This window comes from Lemur catta, chromosome 1, assembly GCF_020740605.2.
Source record: "Lemur catta isolate mLemCat1 chromosome 1, mLemCat1.pri, whole genome shotgun sequence".
In the NCBI taxonomy this organism is placed as follows: domain Eukaryota; kingdom Metazoa; phylum Chordata; class Mammalia; order Primates; family Lemuridae; genus Lemur; species Lemur catta.
In genome coordinates, this window is record NC_059128.1 from 273,964,120 (window position 1) to 273,978,518 (window position 14,399).

At 34.5% G+C, this 14,399-nt stretch overlaps 1 protein-coding gene across 3 annotated transcripts in view; it reads right to left on the minus strand.

Moving 5' to 3' along the window:
- Positions 1–14,399, minus strand: part of SCAF4 (SR-related CTD associated factor 4) — a 59,225-nt gene that overhangs the window by 22,221 nt on the left and 22,605 nt on the right. For 2 of the 3 annotated variants that reach the window (XM_045540539.1, XM_045540537.1), the window contains exons 2-12: positions 12,781–12,864; positions 11,738–11,782; positions 10,172–10,333; positions 8,768–8,903; positions 8,289–8,428; positions 7,505–7,681; positions 4,120–4,301; positions 3,663–3,771; positions 1,577–1,744; positions 981–1,066; positions 134–324 (exon numbers count right to left, since the gene is read on the minus strand). In XM_045540539.1, the coding sequence (XP_045396495.1) occupies positions 134–324; positions 981–1,066; positions 1,577–1,744; positions 3,663–3,771; positions 4,120–4,301; positions 7,505–7,681; positions 8,289–8,428; positions 8,768–8,903; positions 10,172–10,333; positions 11,738–11,782; positions 12,781–12,864 (1,480 nt within the window). The remainder of the gene's footprint in view (positions 1–133; positions 325–980; positions 1,067–1,576; positions 1,745–3,662; positions 3,772–4,119; positions 4,302–7,504; positions 7,682–8,288; positions 8,429–8,767; positions 8,904–10,171; positions 10,334–11,737; positions 11,783–12,780; positions 12,865–14,399) is intronic. The other variant, XM_045540538.1, reaches the window with a different exon arrangement.

A 14,399-nucleotide genomic window follows, 5' to 3' on the forward strand; every position in this document is an offset into this window, starting at 1 on the left:
AACCAATATTTAGAATAAAAATCAACAAAGGTAACATTTCATTTATGGCTTTGCTAACAGTGATAAGACATTTTAAAACCATGCATGATAAGAAAAAACAATGCAGGAATTTTGAATATAAACGCTTAGTTACCACTTGCAGTTTCTGGTTTGACTTGAGGAAGGCCTTTTTGCCGACGTTCCCTTTCTTTTTCTCGATCCCGTCTTTCTTGGGATCGAGATCGAGGAGAATGTCGGCGTCTATCTCTGGACCGAGATCGAGAACGGCGATGACGAGACCTTCGAGATCTAGAACCAGATCTAGATCGTCTCCTTTTTGGTGACCTAATGTTTTCATGAGGAGAGAGAATGAACAGCAGACAGAGAAAAAACAGAAAATATAAGCACATGCTAATTTAAAAAAATACAGCTAGGTACTTTAATGTTTATGTAAGAATGACAATAGCACGAAATTCATTTTAAAGTGTCTGAAGTTAGAAAGCATACACATCATTTAAATATTTAATAAAATAAATAAGATTGACAACTTATAAAAGTCTCCCATCTTTAGTATCTCTGGCACTATACTAAATTATATCTGTAAGAAGCTAATGGTTAAGATACATTGCCATTATTTTTATTTACATTTTGAGTAAAGCCTTCTTTTCTGCAACAATCAAAAATGTAATCCAATTATAGCATTACTATGACCTTTGTGCTTTTGTAGGCTAATAAAGTTATAAAGGAACTTTCAATATATAATTCTTCTAGTACCACATACTGTATACATTGACATCAGAGTAACTCAAATAGAGGGGAAAAATGTAGGTAAGACAGCTGATCTTAGATTTTTTTTTCAATACTTCTCTTGCCCCCTTCTCCAGACAAATAGAAATACAAATATGCCAACTGTTATTTATTAACATTGAATATAATCCAATTTGATTTACTCTCTGTCTCCTAAGACATACAGGGTTGGAAAAACATTTTCTATAAATTACCTGGATGCTGACCTAGATCTTGACTTTCTGTTATCAGTCATATGCCGTTTAACCTCTTGAATACAAGGTTGTTCTACCTCCATTTCCTTAAAAACCAAAAACAAAAGCCATCATAAAATGAGAAAACCAGAAATAATAAAGGCCAGAGGACAAAATCTAAGGAATGCTAAATTAAAAATCTCTTGCCCCGCAGCAATTCTCTTTTGGTTACTTGGGACCAAATTACTAATTTAATAATGACTGCCCATCACTTAAATAAAAAACTTTTACATGGTTTACAAAATTAGAAGAAATATTTCTCTACTTCAGAAAGTTATTTGGTCTAAGTTGTATACCATTTAAATAACCATCATCTAAGGTGTGAAGCAGGTACTGGTTAAACCTTCTACACTCTGTATCTCAACCCTCACAGAACCCTATGGAAGCTGGTAGTAGTATTATGTCCACTTTCTAGAGGAAAAACTTAAAGCATGGAGAAAGGTTTAATGTGCCCAAGGTCTTTCTTCATATTCAAAAATGAAGATAGCAAGCAAATAAGCAGAAATCTGCATGTAAGTCATGGCAACCAAAACGATAATCTGAGAATGACATTTTACCTGTTGATGTGGCTTCTGAGTGAGTGGTTCATTTTGTGTCTGAAAAGAAGCTTGGAAAGGCTGCTGCACTGGTGGAGTGGGAGGAATCACAGCCTGAGCCATGGGAGGAAACGGTGGTGTAGGAAAAAGTCCAAATCCTGGCATTTGTCCATTAGGAGGAAGTGGAACCTTCCATTTTTAAAGAAAGTGTATGAGCAGATTTTAAGTAATAGCCAATAATAATAACTTGAAAAATCTTTAGTTATTTTAAATAAAACTATCTTCAATAAGCTTTGATCAAGGAAAAGCTACAACAATACATTGTTTAACAACTTCCACAGGTACAATCTTTATCCAAAGAACCATTATGTATCAAGTATACAGGTTAAAAAGCCTGTAACTCATTTCAAAATTATGAACACACAGCTTTGGTTTTAAATATTCAAAGAAATAGCTTTATTTACATAAAGAAGCAATGTGATAGAATGAAAAAGTCACAAAATATTCTTTCTAATAAACTTTCAGTAAGTGTTAAAACACTTGAACATATATATGTTCATATATATATGTTCATAGGCTTTCTTCATATTTTAAACAGGCTTGCAAAATAATTTTCAAACTCCATTCATCAATAAGTCATTAAAATCACTGTATCATTTTCTTTTTTTCTTTTTTTTTGAGACAGAGTGTCACTTTGTTGCCCTGGCTAGAGTGAGTGCCGTGGCATCAGCCTAGCTCACAGCAATCTCAAACTCCTGGGCTTAAGCAATCCTACTGCCTCAGCCTCCCGAGTAGCTGGGACTACAGGCATGTGCCACCATGCCTGGCTAATTTTTTTTCCTATATATATTTTAGTTGGCCAGATAATTTCTTTCTATTTTTAGTAGAGACGGGGTCTTGCTCTTGCTCAGGCTGGTCTCGAACTCCTGACCTCGAGCAATCCACCGGCCTCGGCCTCCCAGAGTGCTAGGATTACAGCCATGAGCCACCGCGCCCGGCCTCACCGTATCATTTTCATGTTACCAACTACATAGAATGGATTGAACACAATATAGGTAACAAAATAATATAAAACAGATTTCTCAAAACCCTAAACTGAGGCCATAAAGCAGTCACTGCAGAATTAAAAAAACAGATTTACTAGAATGACTGTACGACTGGAGGGCCAGGATCTAGATTTTTAAAAATGCCCCTCCTTTCACCTCCATAATTTAGATGCATAGCCAACTCTGAATTAGAGGATTTACTGGAACAAATCCGATGAACAAATCTCTACTAACTTTCTGCAACTCTCCAGTGTTCCATGTATGCTTCTTTTATTGCAGCTTTCAAAACTATGTTCCTGATAGGACAAATTAGTATGGACAAAAACAAAACAAAACAAAAGCAAACTATGTTCCTGAATGTTGAAAACTGAAAGCTCTTTAAAGTATCTAATCAACTTATAGAAAAAAAGGGCCCTGCAAGGGAAATAGCTGTATAAATAAATAGGTCAGTTTCTTCATATAGAACCATAATCTCTCTCTGAACATTTTTTTTTTTTTTTGGGACAGAGTCTCGTTCTGTTGCCCAGGGCTAGAGTGCCATGGTGTCAGCCTAGCTCACAGCAACCTCAAACTCCTGGGCTCAAGTGATCCTACTGCCTCAGCCTCCCGAGTAGCTGGGACTACAGGCATGTGCCACTATGCCCGGCTAATTTTTCTATATATATTTTTAGCTGTCCATATAATTTCTTTCTATTTTTTAGCAGAGATTGGGTCTTGCTCTTGCTCAGGCTGGTCTCGAACTCCTGATCTCAAGTGATCCTCCCACCTCGGCCTTCCAGAGTGCTAGGATTACAGGCATTGAGTCACCGCGCCGGGCCTCTCTCTAAACATTTTAACTAAATGACCTATTACTAAAATATGAGCATGTAATATTTAGCACCCTTGTTTTAACTAAAACAAAAAGCAACTCAAAACAGTTACACGCTCAACAGCTTTTACTGAAGCTGTAGTACTACTTAGCCAATCACATAGCTAAATAGTGGTCTGTGAAGTGCAAACCATATGCTATAATTAATAGATCTTGACTTATTAAAACTCAACTGCAAGAAAAATGCTTGTACCTGATGGTGCATCGGATCCTGTGGTATTGCCATCATTCGAGGCTGAAACTGATCCATATTTTGATGCTGTGTGTATGCTGGCTGCTGCATGCCATCTCCAGGAAACCCACTAAAAAAAGGTGAGTAATCTTTTTACCCATTCAAAAGCACAAGATTCTCAGCCACATTCATACTACAGAAACATAGGATGTTGTTTAGGAGTCATTAGCAATCAACATTTTATTGAATCATATATTTATCCATTTATTAATTTATATATTCAGCATTATTTCAACATAAAAGCCATTTTTTTATTCTAAATCTGATAGGATCCCCTCCCCATTTAGGAGAAAATCCACAATACCACAAATTTTACAAAACAATGACTCCACTGAAAATTGTTTTTACTGCTAAATGTTACTGAGAATGTGCTTTACCAACTCTGTATCTGCTGAGAAATTAAAAAAAAGAAACTCACAATGGTGCCTGTGGAGGAGGAGGGGAGGCAGCAGCGGGGGCAGCGGCAGCGGGCATGGTGGTGGTGGGCACAGGAGGCACAGCAGCAGCAGGTGCTGTCGTGGTGACAGCAGCAGCATCTTCTTTCTTTGATTCTTCCACAGCTTCTGGCTCATCATCATAATCAAATCTATCAAGCAGCTTCTGGAATAAATGTCAATATTTCATTTTAAAATTTAGAATGATTAACTGCACAAAAATGTATTTGCAACCATCTATACCTCCACCACACTGTCATGTACGATCTCATTTTCCCACATGCCCCTGAGGACCCTGGTTCATAGACATAACCAGTTTTTACACAAATGCCATTTTGGAAAAGATACAATTTTTTATTTTGCCTTCCTTCCCAAATTATAAGTGTAGTATTTTCTTTTTGACTGTTTTCTCTGTTTTCTGTTTATTTCATAATTGTTTTAGCAGCACACATGCCTTTCTAAAATATCCATTTACCCAGACTAAAAACTTTTAAAACTTTGTGCACATGAAAACAGATATACATTTTAGTCAGCTGTAAAATGTAAAAAGAAAGACGGTCTTATCCGATCACTACAAATGCATATAGAAAATGTCCATATACTATTTGCTCAAGAATATATGACCATATGAAAAAGAAAAATAAAATAGAACGATATAGGACAGGGATACAAAGAAGTCTCACCACCTGTTCACTAGCTTTTTTCATAAAACTTTGCAGATTGCCAGAAACTTTCATTAAAAAAAAAAAAAAAAATCAGGACTCTTCATGAAATCACATGTCCAGAAGAACAGCAATTTAAAAACAAGATGTATTCAGAAAGGAAGGAAACACATTAGACACCTACTCATGTGTTTCAGTAGATTATAGACTTCATCATCACAAGAACTCTGCGCTGGCAATAGTCTCTTCACAGACAAGGAAAACAAACTAAGGCTCAGGTGAGTAAGAAACATATCAAGATTAAAGTCAGTGGATGGCAGAATCAGGATGTGGAGACTCGTCTTTTTGACTACAAAGCCCTAAGTCCCTGGCCTCCAACAAGCAATCTTTTCTTTCAAGCTGGTGTCCATTCTGCTCGTGGATTTCAACCTCAAATTTTACAACTTGTGCTGTTCTACAATAGTTCTGCCTAGAGATTTCAGTTTTACTTTAATGAACAACAGATTTCTAAATCAGGAAGGGAAATTGCCTCCTTGGACAACACAATATATAGGATTAAACCAAGTGTTCAGAGTGTTTTGGGATAGAGCTAACTTGTGTTTTCTTTGTCATTCTAGGCCAAGCGATTAAATGTTTTTACAGAATTCCCTTTTCTAAACTAGGCATAACTGACAAACATTGGCCAACTGATTTAAGGTTAACACTAGAATTACAATTCAACTTAAAAGAAAATTGTAAGAGATTTTAATAAATGGAGATTCTGTATGAGAAGCTGTCATTACTTCCTAAAATTCACAGATAAATTCAAAGGAATTCTAACATCTGGAAAAGTATGCTGTAATGGTTAATTTTACGTGTCAATCTGGCTAGGTTATATACTGCCCAGTTGTTTGGTCAAACACTAATCTAGATTTTATTATGAAGGCATATTTTAGATGGGATTAACATTTAAATCAGCAGACTATGAGTAAAACAGATTGCCCTCCATAATGAGTGGGCCCTACCCAATCATTTGAAGGGCTTAAGAATAAGAACTAAGGTTTCCTGAAGAAGGAATTCTCCTCATAACTGCAATATAGAAACCTTGCCTGAGTTTTTAGTCTGCTGCCCTGTGGAATTCAGACTCAGGCCTGCAAATGTTAACTCTTACCTGAATGTCCAGCCTGCTGACTTGCCCCTACAATTTCAAATTTGCCAGCCCCAACAATTACGTGAGCCAATTTCTTAAGATAAATCTCTCTTTCTTTCTTTCTATCTAGACAACAGATATAGATATAATTATTGGTTCTGTTTCTCTGGAGACTCCTAATACAAATCACTAAGAATAGCCACAAAAAGTTTGAAAAAGAATATGAGTGTGTATGGGGAGGGGGAGGTATGTGTGTGTGTGTGTGTGTGTGTGTGTGGGAAGGACACCTCAAAATGAAATATATATAGTATGTATGTTACAAGTATTTCAACTGTTATGATGCAGAAATAAATATATTAGTGGGACAGAACCAGTGTCCAGAGAGATAAAATAAGAAAACATATGGGAATGTGTGTATGAAAAAGCAGCGAGGGAGAACTGCTTATTTTCAAAAATGTAAAGATTCAACTATTTTGAACCATATTCTAAAATAGATTCCAGAGGGACTAAAGAGAAAAACATAAATAAAAATATGAAACTACTATAACATAGAATTTTTTTAATAGTGATCAGAGTCTTCCTAATCACAACACAGAAAAAAATTAATAAAACCACATATATAAGAATTTATGTTCACATGTGCATGGAAATAGGTTTCAAAGAACACAAACAAATATGTTCAAACTGTAATGTGGGATTGCTTCCCTTTTTCCTTTATAAGTTTCGTATTATTCTGTTTTTCCCCCTACAAGCATGTATTGCTTTTCTTACTCAAAAAATTCATTCAACGTTCGTTTAATGAGTAGTCATTAATAAAACAAGATATAATGAAAACCATAATTACCACATAGATTTTTAATTTGGAATATCAGCAATAAAGTTTCTCTAAAAGAGGCAAGAGTGGAGCTGTCTGGATTAAAATTTGAACACGAGGCTCTCAGCTGTGCATGTTCAGCATACCTATATCCATGGTGGGGGCTTCCTAAACATGCCTAAGGAACCATAAAGGCCTAAAAGAACAGTTGAAACACTGAAACAACCCAAACCCTCATGTTACAGATATGGTAACTAAGGTTTTTTTAACACAAAAAAACTTGAAAGTAATTTAAATGACTATCAGTAGTGGAATGGCTAAATTGTAGCATGTTCATGTAATGGAATACTACAGATTATATGCATTCAGTATAAATATGGATTGAAATCCACTAATCTTAACAATAAGAGACAAGAGCATTAAGACCAAAACTAGTGGGTATGTATTATGACCAATTACAGAAAAGCATATAACCATAAGAAATTAATTCTGAAAAGATATACAACAGAATGTTATCATAGTAATCTCCAAGTATGGGGTTAAATGAAGAATTTTCTTCTTTTTAGTTTCCTTTACTCCCTGAAAATTTTTGCAATGAGTATATATTACATTTAAAACCAGGAAAAATAATCAATGTTTTGATGTTGAGGGGATAAAATACCTCAAACCACAAAATAACTCACAAAAAAATACAGAAGGGATAACTTCCACAATCCACGTTGAGTGGTAGAAACAGTAGGGTGGGTTATGTGAGAGAAGCATACCTTGTCAAATGCAGTTTTTTGTTCAGGTGGGGGGAAAGCAGCTTTTTGTTCAGGTGGTTGTGTAGGAGTTGTCTTTAACTGAGCTGTGATAGCCTGAACCTGAGCCATTACAGCATTGTCAAGAGCAGGAGACTGTGGTTTTGGAGGTTGCTGAAAAGTCTGAAGGATCTGCTGAAGCTTAAAGAATGGGAAGACGACACACAACACAGTATAATCATAGTATCAAAAGTTGATTCACGTAAAACAAAATCTTAAGGGTGACTCAAAATAGCATACGCACAATAAACTGGGAAAAAAAATTCCTCCTTTTATTAATGGTTAAGTTTGTTGTGAATGAATACATCAGAGATATATGTGTCACGCAAGTTTAAAAATGTATACTGACAAATTAAATGATATAAAATAATGGTCAAAAAGAGAAAATACACTAAATTGTGAACAAGGTAAAATATAAGTTTTCTAGAAAAATGGAAAAATTCTCTCTGATCTAAATCATTTTGAAATCAATCAGAAATGCTAGAATTGTGAGCAACAGCAGCCACTCAGCAGTTCTGAAGTTCTCTTGAAAGAGGTACTGCCATTTCTCAGTGTGGTGCTCTCTTGTTTTTCACTTTCACATTTTCCCTATTACCCCTATGTCATTACCTTCCCCATGAAGACTTTTCCAGTTGAAAAGTAGACATATTTTCTCCCTTAAATGTGTTCATTAATGAGAAATGGAAAACAGGAACTGACAATAGTACCTAACCCTGCAAACGATTTAACCTTAGAATAAATAGTTTACCTGTTGGCCTTGAGTTGACTGAAAAAGTTGAGCTACGGCAGCAAAAGCATCAGAGCTGGGCAACTGTGGTACAGTTGGTACAGAGTTTGGAGTGGCTTGTGGGAGTTCTGAAGAGACTTTTACTGGAGGTGGTGGTGACCCTAAAAACGAATAAAAAAGAAAAGGGCATTAAGGCCTAAGAAAATATTAACCTACAAGTTAATCTTTTTTACTCCATTGAGCTTATTTGCTAAAATCAAATTCCATCTAGTTTAACATATAGTAAAATATATAGTCTGTGGTACTAGAGCTTGTAACAAGTATCAGAAAAGAGTATTTTTATTAGAAATAGGAATTATGGAGAGAAAAATCATACCTTTTATGATGTAGGTTCAAGTTTCCTTCTTATAGAAAAATTCCACCAATATAGACAGACTCTAAACCTTTCATATACAAAAAGTTATACCATTATCTAAGCTCACAGATGTACTTGACCATACCTTCATTATTGGTAACATTTTCTGCTACTGGGGCAGCATTACTGGTTCCTGCTGCCATGTCCAAAAGAGGTTGAATAATTTCAATTTTGAATACTCCATTTTTTTGCCAAAGGTTCAGCACACGAACTATTTTACTCTGTTATGTGTGAGAAAACATGAATATACAATAAATATTTGCATAAATTACACATTATACCTCTTACAAAAAGAGAGAAAACCCCCCTAGAAGCTAACATTTCCATATTGAGCCTGTTTCATAAAATCCATCAGAATTACAACCTGGTTAAACTACTCTAGTTAGCCTTTCTTCAGTGGTATAATCTAGAGTAAGAAACAGAGATGTAATATAGACCTAGGGAATAAAAATATATTATTTAATGTTTTCATTATATTTTACTTCCAGTTACAAATAAACTCCATCACTGACAAAACAGTTATCTTAGAGAAGTAAATGAAATGAAAGAGAATTTCTTCAGGATACTCATAACAGCTACAGTATTTAAGTAAATGGTCTGTAATCTAAGTTGTTTTGTGCCAAGTAAATATGAAGGAGACCCAGAGAAGATGTTTTATTCATGGACACAACTTTTATTTACTACTCAAGGAATCATCTTGGCTTTTTGGTACATTTTCCCCACAGGAACAAAGAATATAAACACAGAATTTATAACACTCAAGTTTACATGCCATTTATTGTAAACGTCTCCATTCTTCATTATTCCAAGTATGTTTACCAGTATAATTCTCCCAGCTGTTTATAGTTCAGTTACTGTATCTGTAATGTTTTTCTACCTTTGTGTAGTATACTGTAAAACCAGCTGGAATAAGCAACAATCTGAGATGAGCATCGCCTTCCTCTACTGCAGAATTTCTCCATCACTAGTGACACAAGCACATCTTTCTAATATCGTCTTTAAAGCAGATGATGCTCCTTTCATGTATTTTTTTAATTTTTTATTTTATTGTGGTAAGAACACTTAATCTGACACTATCCTCTTAACAGATTTTTCAGTGTTTGACAACTGCTAACTATAGGTACAATGTTACTCAGCGAACATCTTGAACTTACTCATCTTGCTTAACTGAAATGTTATTCCTGTTGATTAGCAATTCCCCATTTCCTCCTTCGCTCAGTCCCTGGTAACCACCCACTTCCTTCTTTGATTCTATAAATTTGGTTCGTTTCATATTTCAACAACACTCCTGAAGGACTTCACAATAGATTAATATAAAGTGACTACTGAAGAAAAAAATTGAGTTTTATTTCAAGCTCACAGAGATCGCTACATGAAGATCTTATTTAGTAAAACAGTAGGCTTCAAATAGCCAACATACATTTAAATGAATATAGAAACAAAACCAACAAGAGTACAAGCTTTAATTTGAAAATTATTAAGATAATACCTTATCTTCAGATGGACAAAGATATAAGTATTGGAATGTGGCAGTTATGTTTTTAGAGAATCTGGGCCCAAAAACATCTTTATCGGTTCCAAACTGATGACGAGACTGCCGCACAATTGAGTCAATTACATATAATCCCGGAACCTTGTATTCTGGTTTACACTACAAGGACAAAGTTGTAAAGTCAGTACAAGAAATACAAAGTCACAATTTGACACCCATTAATCTCACATTTATAAAACTCTTTATATAGCCATCCAATTATTGCCTCTGTTTAAAAATTAATCGAATGTTTTAGCTCTCTAATTGGCTAACTTGTCAAATTTCCCACATCTATACAGAACATTCTCTTGATAATTCAGATCCCTAAGATTTTACCCTTCTGATTCCTCTACCTCCCTACACACAATGTCTCAGAATTGACATTATCAATCCCTAAGGTACTTCCATATAAATTCATTTATTATGATAGTGTCTACTCCAATTCATCCTGCTCAAAAAGTTAATTTTTATCTTTTAAAATTATAAAAAAATATAATAATTATTGATGTATAATATAAATATACATCAATTTCAATTCTATTAAGGCATAATGCCAGAGAAATAAATTAAATTAATAAACTGAATTAAAGATAAGTAAATTAAAAGGGCGAAGTCATTTCTGGCCAATCATTAATTGACAAAGATTAAAAGAATAGCAGAGAAATAGGCACCTACATATATTTCTGTTGGTAGTGGACACAGGCACAACCCTTTATGGATGACAATTTAGCAATAAAAGCAAAGTCTCACCTGATCAAACAATTCTACATCTAGGAATTAACAGCCAATATTGTCTCTATTTTTCCTTTTGTAAATGTATGTGTACGTAAATAAGTACTTATCCAAACATAAGTACTGCAGTAATTAGAAGGAAGTGGCATGTAGGTAATTTAAATTTTTTCCACTTCATTTATTTTATACTTTGATTAGGTACTATGAAAAGCTTTTACTAACCATGTCTTTCGTCTGCTGGACCTCTAACTTTTATCCCTAAGCCAGTATGCAAAGGCCATGTTTCAGAGACATTTCTATGAACATTTATTAAGATGTACTACATGTCACAACTTCAGGTCAGGAGTTAAAAGAAAGATGTTCTCAGTCCTCTACTAAGACCGATGTGTGCCAGTCACACAGTCATAAAACAATAGACAACTACAGAACTGAAAGAACAGTTTAATTCTGATAGAGCAGGAAAAAGCTGGAAAACCCTAAGAAATAATTTCATCTGAAATACTCAAGACTCAAGAATAGACCAGGCAAGGGGCAGAGAACAAGCACTTCAGGTTTAGGGAAGGGTCCTGTCCAACAGGGAAAAAACCCTGTTATAAGTTGAGTGCTAAGCACACAGTAGGTGTTCAATCCATGGTACTGCTATAAATGTGTTCTTAAACTTCTAGTGATTAAAAAGAACCTCTAATGACTACTTTTTTGTAGAGTGGCTTTAGAAGCAAGCACCTAAATTACAATTTACAAAGTAAATTAAAAATGTGCATAACTAAAATAAGGTAATAACTCAATAGTTACCTTTTTGATGAACTTTTCTACTATTTGAACTACGTGCTTATAAAGCTGAAAAGTAAAAGAAAATTACTGTCAAGTTTACATATTTCTACATTTCCTTTTATTAGAAAATACTTAAAAACCTTGAAATCTGTATAATTCAAATAATTATCAAGATAATACTGAATGAACCATAAGAAGTAATCCATAATTAACTAAAAATGTCTTAAATCAGAAAGGAATAAATTAAAACAGAAAACTACAAAAATTCCCCAAAACAGAAGGTCCTTTAAGATTTTAAATCAATAAACCTCCATAAAGCAGGATATCAGACAACTTTATGAGAAGGACAAGACCAATGGAATCAGAACTCCAACATAATTTCTAAAATGAGCCATTCATTAAAGTGTGATCTTGGGTAAGACATTTAATTTCACACAGCTCAAGTTTTGTCTTTTTTTTTTTTTTTTAAATAAAAATGAAGCTAAATACTCAGCGGGTTTATTACAAAGATTAAAAGAAATGAAGGGGCCGGGTGCAGTGGCTCACGCCTGTAATCCTAGCACTCTGGGAGGCTGAGGTGGGTGGATCATTTGAGCTCAGGAGTTCGAGACCAGCCTGAGCAAGAGCAAGATCCTGTCTCTACTAAAAATAGAAAGAAATTAACCGGACAACTAAAAATATATATAGGAAAAATTAGCCAGGCATGGTGGCGCATGCCTGTAGTCCCAGCTACTTGGGAGGCTGAGGCAGGAGGATCGCTTGAGCCCAGGAGTTTGAGGTTGCTGTGAGCTAGGCTGACACCATGGCACTCTAGCCTGGGCAACAGAGCGAGACTCTGTTCACCCTCCCTCCCAAAAAAGAAAGAAATGAAGGAAAAAACTGCTTTGAAACAATATTATAAAACGCAAATGTCGGTATCATCAGGTACCTTAAGCAAAAACTAGTTAGTGCTCTTTGATTTAGGCCTGAACTAATTCACAAGATGAATTCTCGTATGTTTAACAGTAACATTTTCAAAATTTCAAAAACATTTCTCAAATTGAATACATTTATTTTATTCTTACCTTAATAGCTTTAATAGCAGCTTTAGTGATGAGAATCATCTTGGCTCTAGAGATGGGAGGTTTCATATCCATAAGTGAAAAGAGCTACAAAAAAAAAAAAAAAAAACAAGGAAAAAAAACCATAAAAGGTAAATTTAGAGGTCAACTTTCCCTGTTCTACAAAGATCACTGCAATCTATTAACTAAAAGAACAACAAACTTTTGGAAACAAAAGTTTAACAATTTGGCTAGTAAGCAAAAGCCACTTTTCTGATATATCTTCATCACCCCCTAGAAAACACAGTGGGAAAAGATCATATTAAAATTACAAAAAAAAAAAAAAAAAAAAAAAAAAACAAACAAAAAAACAAATCATGAACCTAGAGGCGAAAACATTAAGAAATCTTCAAAACCTGTAACAAAGAAATAAAAATGATCTGAATAGAAACAAACATACGTGTGTTCCTGAACTGAATATGGCAACACTATCACCTCATAAATATTTTAATGTAATTTCAATCCAAATCTCACCGAGATTTGGAAGAACTTCAAATAATTCTAAGGTTCATTTGGAGAAACACAGATGTATGAAAATCAGGCAAGACACTTAAAATACCATTATAAAGTCCCAATAATTTGTAATGCTAATATAGGAATTCACAATTTTATTTAGTCACAAGTAAAAACAGCCCATTACTAAACAAATTTAACAAATCTCACAACAATAAATCTTCAGTAATCAGGTGCTTTCAGGAGACTTAACCACATATTTATACTCCTTCCCCCAAAGGTTTAAATCCAACCAAGACATAAAGACAGTCCACAGAGGGTTAGAAGATAAAATCCTGACATTAAGAAGCTTTTACCTAGCTTCTTAAATTCTTATTTTTATTTTGTTTAATCATAGGCACACAATCACCTGGGACTTCTAAAAAGCTATCCTGAGCTAAGTTTCAGGGATTCCTATTATCAATTTCATATGCATCACATTTTCATTCTTTCCAACTGATGTCAGTATTTCAAATATGGACCCGTAGGATATGGACCTTTACTAGACCACTCCCTAAGAGGCTAGCCTAAAGAACAAAAGTCCCCTTTCCCAGAGTAAACAGCCCAACTAGGCAGCGTATCCTAAATGTTAACAGATAATTTTCACAGCTTTTGAATACTATAGATGCAATAGGACAGACTATAGATCCGAGTAACAATGATTTCAGAAAAGGCATAGAATGTCAGATATAATCAACATAAGGACCACTCTAAGTAGAAAGTAGAGAATTTTTCCATAAATAATATTAAGATACAGAAAATGGGAAAACACTAAGATATTAACGAAGAAATTCATTTTAATAAAGGGATTCTTTAAATAAATAAGGTCCTGATTCTTCATTATTTCACTTACCAACATAATAAAAAAAAATTCTCCTTGAAAAATGTGCTAACTGAAAAACAATCAAAAAACAGGAATCTCTGAAGTAACATAAATCAGTAAGAAACTAAGAAACAATTTAAAATATTTCAACTTAAACACAATTCTAAAAAATACCAATACTGCATGATTCATAAATATATGACATACATCATAAAAGGTATACTCTAGCTGAGCGGGTGCAAGCCTGTTATCCCAGCACTTTGGAAGG